Consider the following 26,088-nt stretch of genomic DNA (forward strand, 5'->3'; position numbering starts at 1 on the left):
CTCTTAAAAGTTTTCTGCCTAATGATTATCTAAGGCTATCGCAGTTTAATAATCGGCATCGCAGATCATCCGAAAATCACCGAGGGTAGCCGAGGTCATATCGTGTAACTTCATTCGAAGATTTAAGATGCCATTAAGATCTCATTATAGAAGCCTTAAGGTTCTTCAAAGATCTCTCAATCATCATCAAGTTCATAGCAAAATCGTCGTAATAGATTCTCCTACGTGCGAGATGAGCACTTTAATATCCCATTTACAATCAATCATCCGTTCGTTTAAAACGACCAGTTCAAAGGTCATCGTGAAAGCTTTTGGAGGGACCAAATCTATCCGTAGAAACGATTCACAACTGACAATTCGCCTGAGCCAAGCAACGTGACAAGATACCGTAATCAAGAACGAAGAGGAAGTTGAAGAAGAAGAAGAAGATCTCTGTCAATCCTTGGCCTGTCGGCAGATCGTGTGTCTGGTTCGATCGCGCCATGTACGAGGGTCGCCGCTATCAGGCGAGTCAGACTGCTGGACTTGGCATATTAGTCTCCATAAAAGGGACATCGATCGCTATTTCAGCGACTTCGTATACGAGGCACGCACGCGGAAGATCAAGCCGCAAGAAGCTCCTCCACCGCGTGGGTAACAGTATACGATCGATGGAACTTCGGTTGGTTGTGAAGTATGCAGCGGTTTAACTTCTCGGTCAAAACTTTTTTCTTCTTCTTTCGATTTCTCCGTGGGATCTGGCAAGCAACTTGAATTTTTCAAGTTGTCGCGTCCCACCACTGCGCCGCAGACACGCGCCCGTCTGCTTGGAATATTCATCGGCCCTCGGTCTCAGTTTCAGATTCCATGAGAATTCGGTGCGGTTGCGTAACGAAACTTTTTGCAAGCAGCGAGCAAGGACGAGGTACTTAATCGAGCTCGATCGGACTTAATACTGGAAACTCGTAGCGGTAGACCACTTTCCTCGGTGCAGATAACTGCTTCAGCGTTGTAATACGCTTTTAAGCGAGGCATCCAATTAACCATCCAGGTAACAGGATCAAAGGAACACGCCAACGAATCTGACAGAATTTCAGATACGGCTGTGCCATGTTGATTGGCGGGGATTTTATTTCATTAGCTGACCCTCGCTATCTCCGCTGGTTTTCGAAGAGAAGAAACAAATGAAAAACGAACGAGAAAAAGAAAGAAACAAGTTTGTCAGATATTCGTATCCTACTCGCGCTCGATGGTAAAGAAAGATGTTCCTGCGAATATGCTTCCTTTGATAATAATTAGAAATATATCCAGCTCTTCGATCTTTTGATTTTAAATGTACATTTTTTAAGGAGGAATTCAAACCCGACGGTGATGGTTTCTAATCAGTGTATAAGACTTAAGCGTAAGAATGACTTTGTATATACATACAGTTACTCTCAAAAGCCTTGTAACGCAGTAATAAAACAGTAAAATTTTTACGGTAAAGTTTCGTAGCATATATTTCAACACAAATGGCTACTTCATAAAGTGGACGAAGGCTTGCGAAGACTTTTATGATACAACACTCGACACCATTATTTACATCAACGTAACAAGAAGCTAATTCAAAATATACAGTTAGTTGTACAACATGGTAGAATATACCCGACCTAAGTGATCAATGGTTATATACCTACTTTCTTAAGTCATTGTACGTTAAACGGACAAATGTGTCGGCTATCCATATTCCTATCCTATAGCGCTAAACGTAGAAAAGAATTACTTGGGATTTCTTGGAATCTCCCTCGATACCTGGTCAGGTAAGGTCCTGACCAATATAACAGTATTATAACGGTTCTATCGTCGAGCATCCAAATTGTTCCCCATTTGAGACTGAAACTATCGTTTCAACCGACGCATTTGTTTCCATATTCCTTCTCCAAAGCTTTGCAGTGTCAAGCTGTTACGTGCTTCCGAGAAACGTTCTAACGATCGTCACGTTATGCAGTATAGGTTCGGTGCAGCTTCATGAAACATTCCCTAGCTATAAAAGCGAGCTTGGCGCAAATTGCCAACCGCGGTCGGCCATGTCGTACGCTGGGGATATTCTCGCATCGCGAGCTTCTCACTCGACCGGCTCGCGCGCCTCCTCCCACCTTCCTCTTGTGCGCGTTTACGCTTAGCGAACGCGACGCTCGGTTTATCTTCAGCAAGAAAATCGCGGCCTGCCTCAACAGATCCGATGGATCGATCGAAACAGCACGCCGCGTTGTCATGCTTCGATAAGAAACACAATAAAAAAGTGTACCAAGTACAATCTGGCGTTGCTCGAGCTGGCCTACGGTTTATACCGTTCAGGTGAAAGTCCATGCCTGTTTGTTTGTTTTTTTATTTATTTACAATTGCTATAAACTATTTGCTACACGAAAGGTAATATATAAAAAGGAGACACATGGTTATACATGTGTAACTTGAGAAGAAATTATTATTTACGAAGGTATTCGAACATTTGTAGACTGTTTTCTTTTTAAATGTGTTATATGTGTTATACTAGACGTTTTGAAATTTCATTAGCACTGTTACGATACCCGACTACTATGATTATATTAGCAAGTCGTGAAACAAATGTGAGAATGTATATAGAAATTACAAAGTATTTAGTTCAAGTAAAGTTCCGCACAGATCAGAGAAGTATTTAAATCAATTATCTTGTATTATGTTAATAAACTTGTTATTCAGTGGGGCCATATTTAACACATATTATATCTGCTTAAGATGGCTATTTATACAGTATGATACTTTTTGTTTTTTTTTACTAGACATACATATGTTTGTAATACATATCTTATAACTTCTATGTATTATATACATCCAGATTTGTTTTAAACTTTATCGATATAACTATGATACTGACTAAAAAATTAGTAAAATTTTAAAATATTTTATGTAATACGCATAATGTATTCATGAAATATTTTATAATATATTTTTATAGTAAGTATTCAAGTATTTCCACAAGTCACTGAATGTTACTGAAAATTCAAGTTCTACTTAAGACATTTATCCACCGATCCTGTTCCTTGGATATGTGTTCTAGAAATGAATTCTATTATAAACTCGTTTTTTCCATTTCTTTTTTATTTGCCGAGTCAGTGAGCTTCCAGTATTTTCAGTGCTGTATCCGCTGCACACGCAGTATAAATATGTATTCACCTGATTGTACGTGCGTATTAAAATGCACATTAACGATCGCATCTTTGAGATCACTTCCTTTGCTTTCTTGCCTGTTGGGTATCGCGATACGCTGTAAACGATCGTAATTACCGTTTAACTGTAATTCTAGGCACAAGTAATTGCCATTTAGCCGTGCGTAGAATAATGTTATAATTATAATTTTTTACGACTCCGTTAAATCTTTGGAGCGTATACTGTTAAATTGGACAATGGTTACGCGGGGAAATAAAATTACGCGCGTTTAGCAATTGGAAAGCCTTAAAATCTCGGAATATTTTTTAAAGAGACGGGTATCCATCTTTGAAACAAAATGGGGGGCTTCTAGTTTATCGAGTAATGGGAACCAAGATACACCAGTGCATGGGCTATGAATAAGCTTTTACAGCAGAGTACAGAGAGCACAATTGTGCTATTGAAGCAAACGTATCGTGGGTAGTGGACATTTACGCGTAGAAAGCCCATCAGTTATTGGAGCATCTCGATCGATGCAGGAGTCAGGTTCAGTTAGCCAGTGAATTCTTTTTCAAATCCCGGGTCCAACGATCTTTCTCGTCCATTCAATTTCGTTTTTGCCATCCGCACAGTCCCAACGTGTATTTCATTTTCCACGTTTCGACCATTCTACCGTGGCCACTCATCCGTTCAGCGTCGATTCTCTCTCTGGTCCAGGCTGCGCGACGCAATTAGATTCCGGGAATTATATTCAGGTGCATAGGCACATGAGTATAGGTTAAAATTACGCGGAATGAATTGAAAGCTGATGCTGTGCTTTTCAATCTCGTTCCGACCGAAACGAAAAATCCGTGTGTCTGCCGGGCGAATCGTGCGTCCGCGTGCTCGGCAATTTCCGGCACCCCTCGGTGGGTCTCTCGAACGCGCCGCATCGCGGCGTCATTCAGTTGAACGCTGACCGCCACGCGCGAAGGATCGTGTTACGTTCAGTATCTGTGCGACGTCACGAGTCACTCTCGGCTGTCAGCTCAGCTGTTCGTGCACTTTGACAGTGAGTCACGTCTCGCGTTTTCCCAGCGTGTCCTCGTTCCATCGTAACGATCTACCATACGATCGTCGATCAAATTCGCTGCGAGAAAGTTTGCGTACGATTGTCGAGTCGATAAATTGCGTCGAATATTCGCCTTTCCAGTGTCTGTTCGCGAGGCACGTGCTCCTCCCGAGGGAATTAAGTATCGTCAAAGAACACAGTGCGTTGAATTATTCCCTCAGACGGACGATTAGAGGTTTGTACGCAAACAGAGCTGCTCCGTTTACGGACGGTCTGTTGGCAAACACGCTCGTCACACAGAGAATACGACATCGAGAAGGCTGTGTCTCCGATCAACGTTCACCTCGAGCACGTACACCGTTGTACGCGTTCGAAATCGCGCGCCTGAAATTACATTCAAAAGGGAACATTGTCGAGACACGTTCCCAGCCTCTTGGTAGCTTCTTAACGAAGCACTTCGCCTTTTAAACGAATTCAACAAGGCCACTCGTCCGCGGTCAATTCGTACCAGTCCGCGTGGACGGATTCGTCCCGCTCGTCTCCTCGCTCCATTAGGGTTGACTGACCGACCGATTCACGAGTTATCGTGCTGGTCCGCGCGCAGTCTAAGATACATTCGCGAAGCGTGTACGATGCGCTTGTTCCGTCGCGACAACGTGATATATCGTCGAGGAAAACAGAGCGCGTGAAAGGGGAAGAGAGCAGGATCGTGGACACAGAAGCGTAACGCCGGTGGCTATACCTCGAGAGAAGAGGATTTCGAGGCTGCCACGCGAATCCAGCGCGTAGTCGTCCGCCGAGAATCGTGAGCCCAGACGATCCGCAGTTAACGATCAACAAAAGTACTGGCCGGTAATTAGAGGTGGATTAATTGGACCGCGAAGCAGCTCGCGCCGGACGCGATGAAAGAGAAGAGGAACGTTGCGAGGAAGAGAGGATCGCTAGAATAAGCGCGCTGTGTTGCTTTCTCGCTTCAGGGATTCTCGTCTGCGACGAATTCCATCTCGTCTCTACGTGTAAATATTTACCGCATTGTCAGTGAACTCATTGGAACTGAAAGACTTCTTCGTGTAATACGGATCTGTAAATTGGAACCTGTTCGCGAACAGGTTGTCCTTGTTCAGATTGCAGTTGCGATTTCCAATTATAGTAACTGCTCACTAGTGTGTTTATGATACAGTTACCAACCTCTATCATCGTTTTATCAATTTTTACGAATTATTAGCTGTCGTCTTTTTTTTTGTACAATCTTCACATTTATCGAAAGGACTACTTCCGAGGTTAATTACGATAAGCGAAACTGGGAAGATCGGAAGATCGATAGATCGAAAAAGGGCGGTCGATCGATTGATTACGAGCGCGAGTGAATCGGCGGCGGTCAGCGTGTCGGGGATCGGGTCGGAGGATGCGCCGTCGCGCGACAACGCGATTTTCGGCGATCGTGGCGATAGGATGTTGACAGCCCGTTCTGGGCCTTTTGGGCTCGGCGTACCGCGAACCCTGGGGCCCGCGGAGGGGAGTGATCATCTCTTCCTACTACCTGAAAGGGCACTGATCATGGATAGCACCCACTTGAGACAGGACCTGGCTGGTCTGGACTTCAACTTGCACCTGAACCTGCTCCACACCGCGCCTCGCGGCAACGTCTGGCTATGTGAGTCTCGCTACTTTGTACTAGGTCACTGTCTAGGGATGATAGAACGCGCGCGCGCGCGGTAGACGCTTTTTATATCCTGTGAAAACCAAAGAGGCAGAGATTCCGGTTCCATGGAACTGGTCTTTGATGTAGTTTCTCTTGTTTGTTTCGATGATTTGACGGTGTTGCTACAAACGCGCGTTCATGGTTGAAATGTAGACAAATTGCAGGATTCGTATGGTGTGTATAGCAAGTATGTTTGATTAAATGGCTTCGTTCCGTCGATGATTCGGCATTCTAAATACAAAAGTAGGATCTTTTGTTTCTCCTCGCTCGTTCACCTGGTTCGTTTGTTAGAACGAGTTTTACGATCGAGACAGAGCGAAATGTTTAACGCGTAATCAAGGTGCATTTGTTCGGATTACGTGTTTTTCGTCTGAATGGAGAACACGTTTGAGGTTACAAAAAATGCTGTTTTATTGGAACAAGTATTCTTTGAATCGCGTGCTCAACGCGGCTTCTGTGTGTTTCTAGCTGTTCGTTTTAGTCGTTTAGCGTTTTCTGTTTGAATGCAGTGGAAATAAACCATAGAGAATTTTTATACACACGCAATCATTGAAATATATATACTATTCATAGATCTTCATAGCAACCGTATTGTGTAATGTTTTTTGCAAATCTCTCATGTTCGGTTCTGTGTTTTCATAAAACATACCAATTAATTTCTGAACGTAACCTAGAAATTGTAATGATCGGTGATTACCGTAAAGTTTTTACTCCTGCCTCAAAAGGTCATTAAATTGCATCCATCCTAGAACATAATTCTCGGTTCAGCTTCTTGGCATAAATTTACCAACTAACTGTCACTAGTAAGAAAAGCTTTTCAGATCGATTCCTTTTTCGCTTAATGAAAATAACGCAGCAACCCAAGGATACTTCATTACCATGATGAAGGCTCTGGTTAATGCCAGATGTCAATGCGAGATGCATTCTGAATATTTTTGCTTCTCCTTTAACATTAGTATTACCGACCACTCTAATGCAAGACTTGCATCAAAGAAATCAAAGTGAGCGGTACATGAAGATCATATAATCATATGTATTATAAAAAATCATTTAAATTCTCAAAAATATATCATTGTAAATCTATGAAATTTCTATGAAAGGCTATAATTTGTTTTATCCATATATTTCATAAAAAGATCATACAAGTTCCCAAAAATGCATCGCCATAAAATTATAATGTTTCCATAAAACTTCGTAAATTGGTCATTTTGTCTGCCCTAATAATTTTCATATTAAAGTTACGTGGTTCTTCCTAACGATACACTCTATTATTCAATATCCAATTTCAAGCTCTATTATTACCATTTATTACAAAAATATATTTTTTTAAATATCGTCGATTTATCACACAATACATATTCGTAAAATTTCCGTTGCCACGTTCGTAAAATTTCTCCATATTACAAAAACATCGGATGATGTCGCGATGACAATCGTGCGTGTCTATCGATGAAAACGTTACGCCGTTCGTAATTTTCGTTACACGATGTTCTGTCAGTTTTTAATTTTTGTCAGCCTGTTTCGGTGGAGCCAGCAAAACAAGGAGCATAGAGCATGGAATTGTACTCGAAAATGGAAAACCCTTGCCTCTGTGTTGCCGAGGGCTCGGAAAACAAGGGTGCGCGTTATTGGTCCATAAAAGTAGCTGTCGTACGAACACGTCTCGTGTTTCACGTTTCGTGATGTCTTAAACCTGCTTTTCGGTTGACTTTCTACCACACATATATTTTACAGGATCTTACGTAATCTTTTAATTATGCTACTGTCAGAACAATTCACCTTTATATCCTTTAAAAGAATGTATTAAGTACGAGTAATTTAGCACTGGCAATCTTTAATGCGTGTTTTAATATGTTGCACTTGAATAGTTAGAATTAATATAATCCGATGAATTTAAATAAGAATATATGAATTTCTTCGCAGCCAAGTCAAACAACTCCATTTCTGCATGTTTCTTTATTTCATTATTCGAATACATGATCAAAGATTGATTATTCTGAAAACAAATAATTTATCTCCACATGTACATATATTGTAAGAGGAGGACACGACCTGCAAATTTCAAACTAACTCGGGAGAAATAATTCTTGAAGTTCACTGATATGTTGTATCTGATACAAACAGTAATTTTGCCAAATGTGCTTACGCATTGTAACTAAAATGAACTCATCCCGGTTGAATCCATTTATCCAAGAGCGAACTTCCATTATATAAATGAATCGCAGGTATATCAACTTTTTGTCCCCTCGTAATTTTAGACAAATGAAATTCTGCGGTAATTACAACGAAAAATTTGAAGCCCGTGAATTTCGATTACAGTTAAGTAGACGAAACTACTCCCCATTTAGAGCACCGTAACATCCTAAATGTACTCATAAAAAATCAACATCCTCGTATATCTCATCGTGCTCGTCGTTAGAATGGTATCATTAATATTCATCGTTGACCTCGTGCTGGCCATTATAGTTTTCGTTCCGACATTTGTTCGTGATGTTATTGTCCGCGCCTGTCAAGATTGATAATTACTTTTACCATAAATGTGTTCCCTTTTTTTTTCCCAACGCGATGGTCGAACTCCAGGGCTTCATGGCGTCGTCAACTAACATTTTCTCGTTGGACTTCTCGCAATACAGTTAGGTCACTTATCGTACCAGGACAATCTGGCTGTTTTTAATAGCTTGCATCGTAACGTCGCATAGGTAGAGCTGCTATCCCAACCGTGGTCTAGAAACTTGCAGTCTTATTTAATGGGACTACAACCAGTAATTTCTGTTTACGTCGCTGTCCCCTTTCGAATGCAACGTTGTGTTCTTAATAACGCGAGGCATTCGAACAACGCTCCTAACCTAGCTTTTTGCTAATTATCGTTAACACTATTACGTTTGCCTCGATACGTATCGGCAGCTAAACTAACAAGGAAGCAAGCGTACAACTTTCGAGTACTGTTATAACTCGGATTTTGCATCATATTTTGCGCGTTACGAACACGCGAGCTTTTTAATCATGCCCCACCGTTTTTCAAACCAACGACACGCGACCGATTTACAATGGGACATCGAGAATTCGCACGAAACACCATTGCGAAAACTGGCTTGGTACAATCACGTGTAATTTTCTACATTCCATCGAAATTCGCTGAAATTCGCCGACCGAATGCGAAAAATTGTTCGAACGTGTTCGCTTGTTTTCAGCCCGTCTAACTGAAATTAATTGCGATATTTTGAAACTGTTGAATGTGGTCGACGGACGTTCATGGGCCAGTCTGAAAGTCAGTTTGATTACGGATAATATTGCTGTGCAACGTTCTTTTCCTTACGTAACGCGAGAAAGGTGGAAACGAGCTGGCGACTTTTTCCCCTTTTTTCCTCCGATTGTAAATGAACCGTTCAGCTGTGACGCGATAGAAGCACACCTTTCGAAAAGAACGAGAATTCCTTCAGGAATTCTAGTCGAACAGATTCGAGCATAATTGCTGTACGAAAATTCCAAACGCTCGTTCGATCTTATCTTTGACTACGTGCTTTTTAAACTTGCACCTCTATTTTCCAAAGTATTTAGACCAGAGCTCTAGTCAAGTATTCAAACACTTCCATATTTTTGACAAAATGCAATGTAGCCAAAAAATGATATATGTACAGATGGATTTGCAATGATTTTATCCGTTACGATAATTATAATTAGCGGTGATGAAATTAATTTCCAATAGCTAATATACAATGACAGAATCGGTGTACATAGCTAAAGATTGTTAAATTATGTTGTTCTTTAAAATCCTCTTCGTTCTCAGGTAGCTTAATTGCGAAACTATGAGTCAGACAAACTGACACAAGCCCGCTAACGCTATTTCAAACAATGATATCTATCAATAATTACATCAACGATATACACAAATGTACAGACGTACATCAATGTAATCGTAAAGAAGGAAGTATATACCGCTACCATTTTTTAATAGATAATTTCTATTTATAATCTGCTAATACCATAAGAAGGTGACAAATACTACATCTAGTTACTAATATGTACATTTTGATAAAATTTATATTCCGTCGTTGCATATCTATTAAAGTGTCGATAGATTTATGGAGACTGCGAAAATTTGTAAAAATTTGAATGTTCGTCAACAATGCGATTAAAAGAAGATAGTATAGCTAGGCAGATATATTGTTTCTGACTCGTCAAATATCATAATAGTTACTATACTGTGCGCATTTTTCCATCTTTTAATTTTCTCTAATGGTATTCTATATTTGGTTTTTTTACTACCAATAGTGTGTCACGTGTTTCAACAATTTTCAATAGTCATATTGTAAATAGAAATTTAAGAATCTAGTTTGCATATTCCTCGTGCAAACGAAGAAAGTTATCCGCGCAATTCCATCGAATTAGGTATAGACCTTGAATCGACCGATGCGTAATCCTAATAATGAAAACGTTATTACGTTGTCGTTGTAGGATTGTCGAGATCTCGTTCACCGTTGGTCGGGCAACGTAGGAACGCGATAATGATTAACAAAGGCTCGTTATTAGGCTAGTTATTAGGCTCGTTATTAGCCTCGCTGTAATTCTACGCGAAACGAAGTTGGCCGAGACATGAGAGCACAAAGGTTCCAACTAAAACGTGGAGATAGTGTTTTCCATAGTTCGGGCGCGGTTATGCTGTCGTAATCGCGTCTTTCAACGAGTAGTAGTCGACTTTGCGCTTATCCCAGATGTTTCAGGCGTTCGTTTCTCATTGTTCTCGATAAAGATCACCGCTGCTGTCTATTCAATTTCGAATGCTTGTTTCATGTTTGGAGGGTAGAATCGTTTGATCATCTTGATTTAAAGCCAAGAATAGAGTTCAAGTTGGCGTTTCGTGTTAGGGTTCGCGATTATCGGTTCACGTTATGTTTACCAAGATCTTAACAAGCGTTTAGCGTGATTTGTTTCTTGCAAGATATTTCCTATCATCGATGTTAATTACTATTCTAACACGATTTTTCATTTTTTAAGTCCTGGATTATATAGTCATTGTATATTCTCGTCATTCCTAAACGAATTCTAATTCCGGTAAATTGTTTAAAATCTAGAGGATAATGTTAATAGAAAGTGTACTAGTATATAATTTATTCATTTAGAAGCCAGTTGATTAATAATATAATCTCTTAGTTGATTATTTAACAATGTAATCTATTAGTAGCTGTCCAAGTCACGTTTAACAAAATCATCAGCAAATGAATGTTCGGTCTGCTAAATAAGTTGCAGAAAATTTCCGTGTAAAATAATTATTTGGTTGTAAAGGCTTATTTTTAATCGTGGCAACAGTACAAAAGTTAAACGATCGTATTTATCATTTTAGCAATAAGCAAGCGACGAGATTATTCCCAGTGTCGGCTTGCGTTATCTTCGTTAGTTATTTCAACCATGCTTGCTTCTATCGTCTACGACGTAATTCTCTGTTTATATTAATAAAATTCCAGGAAGTTCCTGATTTCTAAATTCAAAATTTTTCAATGTTTAAATTTCATATATTTTATCTCGAAAGAATCAGAGAACACTGATGCAGGACCATCCTTTTTCAAGTTCAATTAACGCAGTGCACCGTTGTGAATTTTCACCACAAACTTTGCCCCAGGCGCAAATATAGGCTAATGTCTGCAAAGTCTGATTAAGCCAGGGTTTTACTACTTACATACTAGCGTGATTTCTCACGTGGAACTTCGTCCAGGAGGTTAATCTGGAATAGAATACGGATATCTCAGTGCCTCGTTTACTTGTGCACATTGTATCCATTAATTCAGTCGTCGAGCACTGCTCGTTGAACCGATAAATTGTCGCACGGTTTCTCGAAGAGTTTGTTCGATTCGCCGCGCGATTATTATCAGTCTTCTTGCAGTTCGCGTTATCACGATGCCACGCCTTTATTCACTGTGTGCAAACAGCTTCACTTGTTCGATATCGAGAATTGGAATACGCTCGACGAAAGCAGAAATGAAGTGAGAAAATAGAAAGACGTTCTCATTTATTAGATAGAATCGCATTAATTATTTTTAATCCGCGCTCGACGATCGGTTTAATTAAAGATTCGACCTTAAGTCGGGCCTTGGGATCGCAGAGCACAATTTACCAGGCTTGCTGTATGTACGTAGGATATCTTTAGTAGAAAATTTCCGTGTCCTTTGTCGTTTATCCCGGCTGATTGATCGCATGCCGATCGTTCGTTAATCCAATTACTCGCACGGTAATTAAGTAGTTACGTAGGACTGTCGACTATCGTGTATGGTCTTGCGTACGCTGCAATCGACTATTGACACTGTGAGTCAATAGTTCAACGATTCTTTTTTTTATCGCAGGATGAAGTCAGATTCTATTCGCAATAGAATCTGTGGTATATTAGATGCAAGTACGCCGGTCGTAAATTAAAGCTTGGTAAATTGCACCTGGTTCATAGAAGAAGACGTAGATTTTTAATCGTGGATTGGAAGAATTATTTCCAAGTTAACTTTCTAGTTATGGTACATTAGGAACACATTTTTGATATGTAGATCAAAGATGTGTTCTGTTTTTAATCAATGATGGGGTAACAAATAGAGTAGAATTAAATAAGACACCCATTGTATCGAGAATTTTAATCCTTTAATATTCTCCTTGTAATCTTTAATTAAAGCTATACAGTATTATGTCCCCATCACTTTTTGCTCAATAACGATTGTCGTATTAGGAATAATTAATGAAGTAGTTGTTAATATATTATATGTTAATTGTATATTACATTATAACATAGTCGAGAGAAACAAGAAGGAACAATTGACACATACCCTTGTTTTCCAATGAAGTATTTTTTTATTGAGTTTTATACATTTCGTTTGCATAGTATCAAATTTTCGTAGTTATACGGAAATTCTACGGAATGATAACAAAATTAAATATACTCGCACCTAATCATTTAATATATAAATTCTACGTGTGTGCCAATACTTTTTATAGCTCTTGTAATACTCCCTTTAATCCCCGCAAATGGCTCCCATTACATGATTCGGTACTCACATATTTCATGACCGCACTATATCGTTCCCAGTCACATCTAGAAGTTTTATGATAGTCAACGAGTTTATTACACTGTTAGTTAATTGAATTAATGTCGTACGTGATACGTTATTGTCGTGGGCAAGTAATACGGAGAAAGAACACGAAAGACTCGACCTTGGATGGCACTTTTCAACGGCCAATTTTCACGCCAGAACGCTCCATATAGTCTCTGGTGACACCGAATAATCCTTGTCACCTTTGTCAAACTCGAGATCGATATCGCACCGCGCTGTGATACCTTTCGATGCATAATTGATTATAGAATGTCTTTGCTAGCAGTGAAGCGAAACGCGGAGCACGATATTTCGTGTGACTCGGTTTCGTTTCTGCACGAATGATAAAGCAAAATTGCAGACTGACCCAGATATTTGTATCTCTCAAAATAATTAGAAGATCGTTGGCTAAAGTTATACCCGGTATCCAATCTGATAAGAACTTCAATGAGTTGAAGTTGAGTCGGTTGATTAAAAATATTTCCAAGGATCTGCAGAAAATCAGGCTGTCGAAGCGATTTAAAAATTTAGGATAATCGGATTATTCGGAATTAGTTTGTTTAATATTACACGATGATTGACGTTCCCTTATTGAGGATGATTTATACTCCTGGATTAACTAATGTCTTGGTCTTGAAACCAGTATTTTAGTACCTCCCTGTCATAAATATATATATATATATATATACTAATGAATGGTATCTAAATTACCCTTCATATTCCACGTTATGTATCAATATTCTTTAATAAGTTACAAATTAATTAAACGAAACATGTATTCGTTTCCGGTAAAACTGGTTCTAATTTACCTCCAAAAACATCAGAGTAAATATGTTTCCATTAGTATGAAATGACAAAAAGAAACCTTCTGCACAACATTCAGCCTCGAAAGAATTAGAAGTATAGTCATATTTAAAGTAAAATTCTTTAATATTCTTTTAATATCATAACAGCGATGTAAAGTACTAATTGCATTGTTAAGCGCTTGAACAATTTATCCTTCGCCGAAATAATCGACAGCCGTTGCAACGAGCAAAGCATACAGAATGTATTCTGCAATCAACATGTTAAATTAGAACATAATGATCACGGTAATCCTAACTTGTTTATAATATTTAACTTCTTATTAGTTCTCTGACTTCTTCAATGTTTCATAATATAAGTCAATATGTACATAGAGCAGATCGTAACTGATCTTCTTTCTTTTGTTTCAGGTGAGTATCCTTTCGAACAATTTAACGACACTTTATCACGACATCTGGAAAGCTGCACGTGAGTATCTGGCTCATTCGTTGCGCATCAGTTTCCAGCGAGGAAAAAGAGAAGAGAAGGCAAGCTTTCGTCAAATTTCTTAACTATCATTAAACATGATGAAGCGCGGCACTCGAACGAATTCCTTCGTATATATCGACCGGTTCTTTTTGCAATTAACGCGCGTAAGGGTCAAACCGATAGCAATGTGAACCGAATTCCGTGACTAACGATGTTAATGAACGTATCCAGCGGTTTAGCCACGCCCTTATTGACGAATCGATGCTTCTGAAACCGAATCGAAGCGTCGATCTCACTAGCCGGAAACGCGCGTGTGCCATAATGACGGGCCACGTGATCGATGAATTCGTTTTGCTATCCTTGAACACTTATCTTGTTATACAATCGCGCGTTACGTGTGTACGAATCTTTGTCGAAATTAACAAGGCGTGGTACCGAAATGATGGATTCGCCAGGAATTCCACGGAGGAATTGGTAAGCCTCTTAATCGATTGAAAATTCGATCGCGATTTACGATTACGTTGCGCTGAATGGTCATTGGGATATTTACAGAACATAGAGGAAAATCGTGGAACTATATATCAACTATATATTTTTCTTCTTTCTTTCTTTTTTTCTTTTTTTTTTTTTTTTTTTTTTTTTTTTTTTTTTTTTTTTTTTTTTTTTTTTTACCGTAATGTGGATTAGATATTATGGAAAAGAAAGAAAGACGAATCAAATTGACAATCATTATCGTCCACTAATTCTTCAGAATTGATCTATGAATAATCTCTTCTTTCGTGATCTTTTTAAAATTCCTCAAATACAATTCGACACGTGGAACATCGTCAGTATAGTATACCACTGAGTTGACACTTTATCATAATGGAATTCTGATTAGGTATATCACGATACGACTGATGTTTGGGTAGAGCAATAACAACACTGAATTGCTAAGTCGCTGGTTCGTGTTTCACGAAGAGGTATTTGACGAAGGAAGGAGGTTCGCGAGCTGTACGTAGGAATGTAGGTTTGCGTGAATAGATATTGATAAACAGCGTTCGTCGGTAGTTTAACGAACTTAGTAAAGAGCTTCGTTGTTGATATACATATCGTATGACGTTGTAAATTAGATACGGGACTTGAAAACTGCTTCGATTACTTATGTCTCAAACGATCCCATTAAATTAGTGCATACGATACGTCGCTTCTCCGAAATTGGAATTTTAGAGACTAGTGCTAACCATTAAATCTTATCTTGAATCACCACATTAAGGAGCAACTCCATTCCAAGGATTTTTTAATGTACTGATAATGTGCTAATAATTCTGCTGTTTAATATCCTACAAAGTATTTATACGAATTGAGCATTTTGCTGTTTGATCGACATTTGTAATAGACAATCTTTGTGCCAATGAAACGTACGATAGAACGTAATAGTAATAGACTTTTAATATAACGAAAGCAAATAAGTGTAATATATGTAATTATGTTTCTGAATAATCTTATTATCTAAAAACGAACATTAATATTATCAACAATACTTGCATGTGTCTAGTACGTGCACTGATATCAGCCACTTTGACTGGTTTAATAATTTTAGTATTAAACATAATTATCAGACATATACAAACATTCTAAGTAATTTAATATACGTAATGAAAATTATACGTAAAGAAAGAAATATCTCATTCGCATCGATTTAACACACCTCCTTCGATAAACTATCTTACAAACCCGTAGATAATAAACAGTTTGCACACAGGATTTTCTCAGATCGTATAATATAATTCTGTCGGTAGATTCATACGCGATCACATTGCTGTCGTTCGACACGACGGTCGAACGTCAATAACGGCAGAACGTCCCTCGAGTCCTTCCGGTCGAGCTGTCGATCTAATGAAATTCTCGATAGCTCGACCTCTTTTAGGCGTCGATCACCGCGGTTTATTCAACACGATTGATAAATATCCCCGCGAGAATCGAGTATTGTCGACGAAAAATACCGATGAATAGAACCGACCAGTCTCTTCTACTCGTGAATTCTTCGCGAGTCAACCGGCGAAGCTTTTTCTCGTTTTTTCTCGACGATCGGATCGATGTTGGGGGAACTGCGAATAGTCAGACGGAGGTCTAGTCGTCGTATTCCCTCGTAGCCTCGATGACATTTTGTATTCGATGTTAATGGCGTAATAGCTTCTCGAAGCGTGATCAAGAGGAGCGGTATCGATACAGAGACCGCCATTGTATCGCGTTATCAATCGACTACGATCGCCGTGTTCAGAGGTGATCCATGAGCTCGAAGTGTACTTTGATAGTTATCATAGATCTTCAAAGGAGTAATTTATTCGGTTATTGGAACGAATAATTTAATGAGCTTAGCAGAGTATCAGAGCTATATCGACGAACGAGATCGATATTAATTACAATTTGGTGACATGGTTCTGTCTGTTGATGAACAAGTGTTAATGGCGGCTGTTGAGAAGTTCGAGGATTTCGAGTACTCTCACGGAGACGTCGATTGAGTTAGATGCACAGCAATTGGGGTCGACTTAGCTTGAGTTCGAGTCTACAAAATTTCGCTGCGAATGGAGCCAATTCTCTCGATAGATTCTGACAAATTATTTTTGAACGAAAGTTATCGGAGCTCTATAGCATCTAGAATTGAAAGACATTTTATAGATTAGGATAGAACTTCGTTTATATGAACCTGTTAAGTGATAAGCAGTTCATAAAACTAATCGGCAATTATATTTAATTATCTGCAAATATTAGTCATAAAGTAAACTATTTTCTACCATAAGAATGCCATTATCTTACCCAACAAAATTTTACTATTTAACAAGAATTTAGAAACTGTTTTAACCATTTTTTAAATAATTAATCTGCATAGTCGATATCTTGTTAGGTATTTTTAAAACTAAGTCTATTATTTATATTCAAAAAGAAAGAAAGGATTTAACGTGGTAAATCATTTTATCAATTTGCAATTTAGTAAAGTTTCTCTAGAAATTTACTTTGAGAAGAGTTCACTGATCGCTCCTTCTTACTATCATTCTTCATTCATATAATGAATTCATTTGCATAAATCGATTCACTCGATTGGTTCATTTAATGGGACATTGATAAAGATCTTATTTCAATAAATGTAGTTGGTATAAACAAAGTTCTATTTATAAATTCTAAATGAAAACATGAAAGAGCTAAATCAGATGCTACGAACAAGAAATCGTTTCAACGACGAGACATTTTTATTCCGCAATTATTGCAAATAAAAACCAAAGACTCGCTAACTCTCGTAACAAGCCGAAACTCTCGAATCGAATCGTATCGTACTCGAGGAACGTTCACAAAAGATGCACTCGAGAATCTCGCAATAAGGTCATTGAAGCCATCAACCATCCTATATTTTTTACTCTCCAAATATCTATCCAGGAATCTCGAACAAATTGTATTGAGCAAGAAGATTAAATATTTATACAGACAAGGATCATCGCGAAAAGTTTAACTTTATCGCTTGGAGCTCTTTCGGGTCTCCTTGACTCTCTCTGCCTCCCTCTCTCTCTCTCTTTCTATCTTTCTCTACGAGATTTTCGAAAGATCACCGAGTAATTTCTCGGTTAATTTCGGCCTTGGTTTAATACCCAATCGTTTCCAAGCGGTTTGCCAAATTATGTGGTGCGTGCACAATGTGTAATCTGATTTATAGATCAGAAATTGGGCTAGGCGACCCGACACACCGGATCAATACCTTTTCTCGTTGTCTTCGTTGGTAGGATTCTCTCGAAAATCAGGCAATTTCTTGCGATTTCACAAAATAAGACAATATAATGTTTCTCTATGCTTCAATATTATAGGATGAAATAGATTGCTGAAACCCCGACGTTTACGTTATACATATCTCGAAAATCGCAGTATAAATAGCGCGAGGGAGATTTCGTGACTGAAAATAGGACGAAGATGAAGAAATTACTTTGGAGATTTGATTCTTAGGAAAATAGAGTTAGAACATATTTGGGCAAGAATTTGCCCGACGTACGTGCATTCGGCAAATATTTAAACCCTATTTCATGAAAACCGTGGCTCTCTACGTTATGGATTTATTCTCGCACGTAGACTAACTTCCCATTCTACTGGGAATTCAGGAGTTATATAGAATGGAAAAGGATGTACATAAGTAGCAGAAGTGAAGATTTCCAACAGACTTTTACACCTTCTCTAGTCGCTTATCGCCTGAACGCCATGAACTTTCTGAAAATATATCGAATCAGTTTTAACCACAGTCTAGTTGATACTCAACTAGACTTTTTTTATTTGAATGGTGATTTTTTTTATTCGACGATAATCTTAAAAGCTAAAACCCACGATTCTACTTTCAATTTTCTCCGTCTTAATTCACATTCACATTTATATTCTTCCTACGAGAAAATCGTTTTATATTATTTTACTTTCTAGTAAGTTTCGTATAACGCATGTAATATATTTATAGAAAACTTTTATGATAAGCGTTCAGTGACATTCGTGACTCAGCGTAATGTAAATATCAGTATTTACAGGCTGAAAGTGCCTGTAGTTTATTGAAATTAATTGTATTAAAAATATCGTTTTACAATAGAACGCAGGATCGCTGATCAATTCTCTGCCATTCTGTTACTCACACCGGACGATGAGAGTCTCGATGACTCGTCCCAGAGATCGTAGCGTATTGATATAGTCGACGAGACTCTCTTGAGAACAATGTACACCGACGCTAAATGACGAGGAACTTGGGCGAACGTTTCGAGACTTCGAGACTGGCTGGCGCAATAGGTAGGATGGAAGTGATGAAGTGGAAACGGTTCGTACGTAGACAGACGTGGTCGTTGGACGTTTATTCCGTTTGGCGCCGCGAAAAATTCCGATTCCGAATGCTGCTCGTAATGTGCACCACTCTATAGCTATTCTTTGTTGCGAATCCTCGATGCATTTACAATGAGCGACGAACGAGGTGACTCACTCACTGTTCGGTATAATAACGACGCCAATAAACTGTTCACGACTTCTGACTTTGATCTTGAATTGGCTTTAGGAATTTCGAGATTGTTGTACGTGATTTATAGTACCAGGAAGATCGAAATGAGAGACAATTCTAGTTTGAACTACATTCTCTTCGATTTAATTTCGTATTCAGTATTAGAAAATCAACGGATCGTGGATATTGATGGAGATTTATGTTTTTGTATGGATAGAACTGAAGGGATAGGACACAAGCAGAGATTCGTTCTTTAATTCACAATTTCCAAAATGTTTTAAAAATGGAATCAAAAAGTTAATTCTGAAATGAGGCGAGGTTGATACGAGTTAGTATTATAACGAGTACTAAAATTTGTTTTACTTGCATATCATCGTACGCTATGTACATTTTCTGCATTTTCACGCTTTTAAATTTCCAATAAATATTCATACTCTAGGAAACCAAGAAAAAAACCACAAAAAAGTTAATGAAAGTTTACTTTATTAAGAACAGAGAATTATTTCAGTTCCACGAATATTTTTTTTATTTTATCCCATTCAGTTTGTCCGTTTGTCTTCGTCAATACCTCGTTCCATTTAGTTCTTTTTCTTCAATCAATGGTAATCAAAAGAGTTGACAAGCAATTTTGTCTTAGACCACCTTTGAAGCTTCTTAAGAATTGATTTAATTTCTCGAGTATCCTCGTTGAACGATAAGGTACAAGGCAGGTGCAGCACGAAATGATTCCAGTTTCATCATTCGTACCTTTGTTCTTTAAACGAGGCTTCAAAAGAGCGAGGAAAACTCTAAGCCCCTTTCAGCTTCTATTTTCACTACTTCTTGTTCGATTTCTTAGACGTCCACTCTTCCTCGATTCTTCCACAGAAACTCTATAGATCTATCGTTTTCCTGTCGTAGTTCGACGGAAATCAAGTGGTTTCCTTCCGTTCCTTGTTATTCGCGTCATGGAAAGTTCGGAGTATGAAACTCAGTCGTAAATTCGAGAAAGAAAGCACAGAATTCCTCTATTAGACCTTTCTCCCGCTTGCAATAAATTATAGGACAATGAATGCTAAAGAAAGAATTTCCTCGAATACGTACATAGCATAAATTGTTTATCCTCGCTACGATTCCTGAATATTTTATCGAAACTTTGCTTTCGTTTCACTCAGAGAAAGACTTAATTTTTTAGGAAAATTTTTGGCATAAAATTAAAACGAGAAATCACACTTTTTTTATTTTCCCTAAACTCGACTCTTACCGAGCAAACGACGATCTTTTCTTGTCCGATGCGCTTCTCAGTTCTTGATTCTCAGGGCATAATTATTTTAGAAAAATGACCTGAAGAGTACAGAAGCATTAAGATTGTCCAACGGTGCGTCGTCCAATCGTTATCATTTAATTCAGACCGAAAAGACACGCGATAAACCTCGTCATTACGAAAGTCACTCGGCATCCTGCCAGGACGTTGTGCTGGCTTCTCTTCCTGCTCACGAAGACCGTATACGCCCAGCAATCTCAAAGTTTCCGCGAATCCAGCTAATGCGTGATTAACCTTGATCTTCCGGCTTGACTTGTAACCACCGACAATTATTTTGCCGATAATGTTCTTACGGGCACTAATTTCGTCAACATTGTTTATTCACCGACAGTGTCTTTGTCGACGTTGTTTTCATTGAACCGAATGAGCGTCGATGAAAACACTGCCAGTGAAGTCAACGTGTCGGTGAATAAACAATGTCGACGAGGCTAAAGACGGTCGATGTCTGTGTCGACGAAAACATTGTCGGTGAAACGATAGTCGGCGATCCCAAACCAATCCGATCTTCCAATTCTCCGTACAACTATCGATTTTTCTATCGTACAGACGTACACACGCGTATACGCGTTCTCTTTTCACGTTCAAAGTTTCCCTCGACCTTCTCGCGAAACATCATAGAATCCTCTTTTTCTAGGAGAAACCCGTCGAAGATGGCATAGCATCGCATCGTAGGAAGCATTTCTGACCTGGACGCGTGGAACACTGTTTCTTTCGGGCTTCTGCGTGCGCTTAAGAACGAGTTTCGCCGCGTTCCTCGCTTTTTCTCGATCCCGCTTCTTCTGTCCGCGTTAACGACTTACGCGGAATTCACGGTGAATCCAGGTGGCGCAATTTCGCGCCATGGATTCACCGATCAAGGAATTTCCCTCGTCGCAATTGCTTCAAATGCCCTTTCATTCTTTGTTTAGTTGAAATTGTCCGAGAATCTTCACTGTCTTAGCCGTCTTTTAATGGTCTCCCGGTTTCTCGAATCCCTCGCGATCCTTGGAAATTCGTTCATCGATCTGCGCTCCTCTCGGATGCTTCCAACGATTCTGCACTCGATCCGCACGATTTTCCTGAAGGAATCTGAAGGAACGTCTTTTTGTAAATTTCTGGTGCTTGTGTCGTTTGTAGATTTTGTGACAGCCTTTTGTGATGTTACAAGAGCTTGGTGTTAGACCCTGGAAGTTTTTAATTAGCAAACAATTCCGAGCATTGGTTTATTTCTTTTTTTTTTTAATCGTTAGATTAGATATTGTAACTGTTTTTATAGATTTATGATGCTATGTTACTTTCTATAGTATCGTAAATAATTATGGGCCTGAAAATTCTATCTTATATCCACAAAACGTCGTCTATCATCTTTACGCATCGTTCAGAAATTCCTTTCGCGTGTTATGTTTCTTAAGATCCAAGGAACGTTTTATATTTTCTCGTTTTCCAAGATTCACGATACGCTTGTATATAAATAAATATCTTATCGGGATGGATTAAAGATACGAAAGCGCCTTAACCTTTTACGATTATTTGTTCTTACGAATTTTCAAATTTCTACTTAAGTTTCTCGACTTAATAATCCTCAGCATAAAATAATCGAAATTCAAAGAAAATTTCGTTGCGTATCCAGTCTACCTTTGTCCAATTATAAACATAATTCTTATAACGAGCGTGACTCGATGTTACATCCAAAGCAGGAGGTTACCATTTCTTCACGGTAAACACAAGCTAGAAAAGAACCAAATACTTTTTCAATGTTGCGAAGCTAGCTCACGGATCGCTTCAATTCTACGTTCAACGAAATATCATGAAAAAAGATCCTCGTCCACGAGAGTAAGGAAAAAAGAAGAAGAAAAAGGAAGAGAGGAAGGAAGACTGGTCTTCTTTCCCCTATAACGGTACAAAAGTCCACTGGGTTCATGGAACTCGTGAAAAAACATTCAAACGTTAATTCGCAGTTGCCCAAGTCACTACCGACCGCTGGATACTTCGTGCTCTCTGATAGTCGAATATTTTCGCATTTTCAGTGGTCGCCAGCCCGGACTAAATTTTTCACAAAAGCGAATGACTATATTACAATGTAGAAAACGAACCGTTCTCGAATTTGGCTCGCGTAATACGTTTCGTGTGGTTGGAAATTACGTTGCGAGGGTCCAACCTACCTGGCTTTTTTCCTCATTTGCCTAAATTGCTGTAATAGGATAGGTCGAGTATCTGGTCGGTGTGCGTACGCCCTGCTCTCTTTCAATTCCTGTACACGCACACGTACGTGTACTATTGTGAAATACGATGCTTGGACGCGTGTGAGTGTCTCGAATCGATAGTACTTTGTGCAATACACCGTGAGTAAAGCTAGAAGCGTATCAGGTTACTAGAGAATCGACTAGGAACAACTGCAGTGACACATCGAGTATCTTAATCGTTTAACGCCAGTCGCATGTGGTTTAATCGATGGACTAAATTCTCCAACTGACCGTGACGTTTGAGATGTTCGCAGACTATAGAGACAAAACAAAGACGTTTATTTTGTTTTCTCTTGAAAGGTGAATCTCGCGTCACCCCTTGGTGTTCATCGACGCGCTGAAAATCCTCCTTCAGCGATTCCCCTCCTACATGAAAATAGGAAACCTCTTTTTAACGAGGCTTTGCGGTCGTTTACGCAGCCTCTGTTTATTCAGTTATTTTCCAACCACGACTTTTCCAATCGATTATTTGTACACGTTGTGTATTTAACTCAGAATATTTTCCGCTTTTTACCATTGTTCTCGTTCGGATCAATTCTTCTGTTTGGACAGTCGATATAGTAAATGGATAGCAAACAGCGATACTAAAAATGAATAAATATGATCTTGGCGTTTAATTAAAAAGAAAAAAGAAACGACAAATATCAGTTGTCGTTTAAAGTAGAAACCTATTTCGTTATTAAATGCATTCATTATACAAAAGCAGAGAAAGAGAACATGAACTGCGATAATGTACCAACATGTTGGAATATTTCGGATAGACAATGGAATTATTTCAAAAAGCATCGTGAAGTAAAAACATTCGGGGAATATGTGGGTTAATTGTTTAATACGTTTGTGTATTCATTGATTTTGGATTATGTTACTGCTTACCGTAATACACAATGTTTCGTAAGATTGCATCAGAATACCGAAGAGAGAAGTTCGGAGAAAGGAATCTTGTTGCAGGGTTGGCTGACGGGTAAATTACGTTAAACGGTTGGTTATAGCTGTTAACATAGTAAATGTAATATCCCGATGTCGAATTAACCGAAAACAGTCAAAGATCGAGTCTGATATCCGAACGTTAATTGGACCGTAACAACGAGCCTTTTCGATACAGCCGATAATTAAGCTCGCGCGTGAAACGTCCCATTTCCATCGACAGCTGCGATTGAATCGCGAGCTGTCGCAACGTTTGTTAATAAAAGCCAGCCTTTTCGCGTATTTGCACTTCTTTTTCAGCGTATATAACCATGCAAACACCGCTATACTCACTCCCACTTCAGTATGATTTCTCGTTTCAACGATACTTCCAGCGACCTTTCGCGTATTCTAACTGGATATGCACCCTACCGTGTCGTATTAACTGCCGTGTCGTATGAACTTCGCAGGTTCTCTGCGAACGATTCACCTAGCTTTGATTAGTGTATTAGAATAACAGCTTTGCGTAATCCACTCGGGCGAAACGTGTATCGTGTCGTTCGTTATATAACTGTTAGTGAAAAACAAACGCGCAGACACGGTATCCTCGATGTCCGTGCGTAATTTCGTTTTTCTGCGCGAAAGCAGTCCGTACGGCGATGATAATTCGTCAAGGATCGATCGTGAACGCAGTTGGGAGGATAAAAACGACGGTCGGTCGAATGGTGAATCGAGAACCGGTTTGCGAACGGACCAGCACGTGCCGGATGACGAAGCGTGGTCGTCTCTCTCCGGGAAACCTTCCCAATTTATTCCAACTTCTCGTTTAAGTCGTCGAACACACGATATGCTAGAGTCGACGCACGCACGTGATCTTACTTGGCAGTGAATGTATTCGTCTGTCTCGTCTGTATGTCTGGGTCAGACGGAGTGTATATTGTTGGTCGCGCAAGGTGAATCGATGAGACGAAAGACGAAGAAAGAGCTTCCTCCTCCGTTTTCTTCATCTTGGAACTTTGTTGTTTGAGCTGCGGGGGCGAGATGGTACGCCCACGTTGTTACACGACTCCTTCGTCGTATATTATGCGCTTTCGTACCGGCTTTATCGCTGCGTTTGCGTCCCAACGAAGATTAAAAGCGTGGTAGAAATTGCTAAAGTAAATCGAGATGAAAGAGATCCGGTCCATCGAGTCTGCGAGTAATAATTGCGTGGGGAAAAGGATATATAGTTGCTTCTAGACGTACTTTAATTTACTGAGAACTGTACTATCTTTTACCGGGAGGTATTGGGAAAAATATTCTTTCTTGTTGAAGTTATCGACGTCATACCTTTTAGGGACATTGATTCGTGTTCTTCGGTGCGCCATGTCGGTAAGTCGGTAAGGAAGCTCTCTTTAATATTCTGTGATAGTGGCGACATTACCCAATGTAGGAGTAACTCTACAACTATTCGCAGTGGGTAACTGGTCTCTATGAACTACTAGCACTAGGTAAAGCAGAGTTTCTCAATATATATACCAATGGTCGATAAGTTGCTCGTCGAAATTAATCGTTATTGTTCGAGGTATAAGTATGTAGTTCGCTACCTTGTCCTACCATTCGTTGCATTTCCATTGCAATCGTACGTACCATGCAAGTATCGTTTCTCCTTACTCTGTACGTGTACACGCGTGTGATACAATTGCCTATCTTGTCGAATCACTCGAAGTATTTTTGATTATATCCAAGCATCGACACGAAGACATCGAACTTGGAAAACCTCTCAACTCTCACGAATGCATCGAGAATATGCATCGATGACCTCGATTCGATTCTGCTGCCTTGCGCAATAGCATCTCTATTTCATTATGCATAATCCACATCAACGAGCTAATTAACTGCAATTAGCGAACGTCTCTGTTATCCGTACGCTTCCTGACCTCGAATTTCTGGAAGATCCCCATTTTCCTCCCTACAGCCCATTTCCTTCCATTCTCTCTCTCTCTCTCTCTCTCTATCATTTCTTTTGTTTATTTTCTCCCTATATTTTCCATATCTGTATTTCTCGTTCCTGTCTTTTCTCAATTTCTCCCGCGTTCTCCGCGACAGCAACGTTTCCGCTCTGCGGAACCGGCGTATTTCAAGAAAATTAACAGGCAGGCGCGTTTTTCAGCCCACGTCGATCTCGTTAGCGACTCGACTGGGTATCGTGGGGATATTAATGGTATTAAAATTGTGCACGTAACCGCGATTCGTTATTCATTCCCGCGACCGCCGCTCCTTTGTCGATGAGACGTTTCCCAGCCAGTTCCTGCCTGGTCCCGCATTGTACTCGCGAGTTCCTCTCTTATTGTCCCGCGAAACTGTGTCTCTCCTTGAGGCCCATGACGTAGAAAAAGTTCTAGAGCCACTTGGACGTACTAGAAAACACATCGTTCTCGTCCTACCAAGGGATTTG

The 26,088-nt window shown here is 39.4% G+C and overlaps 1 protein-coding gene across 14 annotated transcripts in view; it reads left to right on the top strand.

Annotated features, from left to right (window-relative positions):
* Positions 1 to 26,088, top strand: part of LOC100648046 (MAP7 domain-containing protein 1) — a 197,327-nt gene that overhangs the window by 55,132 nt on the left and 116,107 nt on the right. For 2 of the 14 annotated variants that reach the window (XM_048414395.1, XM_012320010.3), the window contains exon 1: positions 4,114 to 5,849. The exons of 11 other annotated variants lie outside the window; for them this stretch is intronic. In XM_048414395.1, the coding sequence (XP_048270352.1) occupies positions 5,648 to 5,849 (202 nt within the window). In that variant the 5' untranslated portion in view covers positions 4,114 to 5,647. Of the gene's footprint in view, positions 1 to 4,112; positions 5,850 to 26,088 lie in introns of those variants that run through there. One more of the 14 variants, XM_012320004.3, reaches the window with a different exon arrangement.

This window comes from Bombus terrestris, chromosome 2 (assembly GCF_910591885.1).
Source record: "Bombus terrestris chromosome 2, iyBomTerr1.2, whole genome shotgun sequence".
Lineage (NCBI taxonomy): Eukaryota > Metazoa > Arthropoda > Insecta > Hymenoptera > Apidae > Bombus > Bombus terrestris.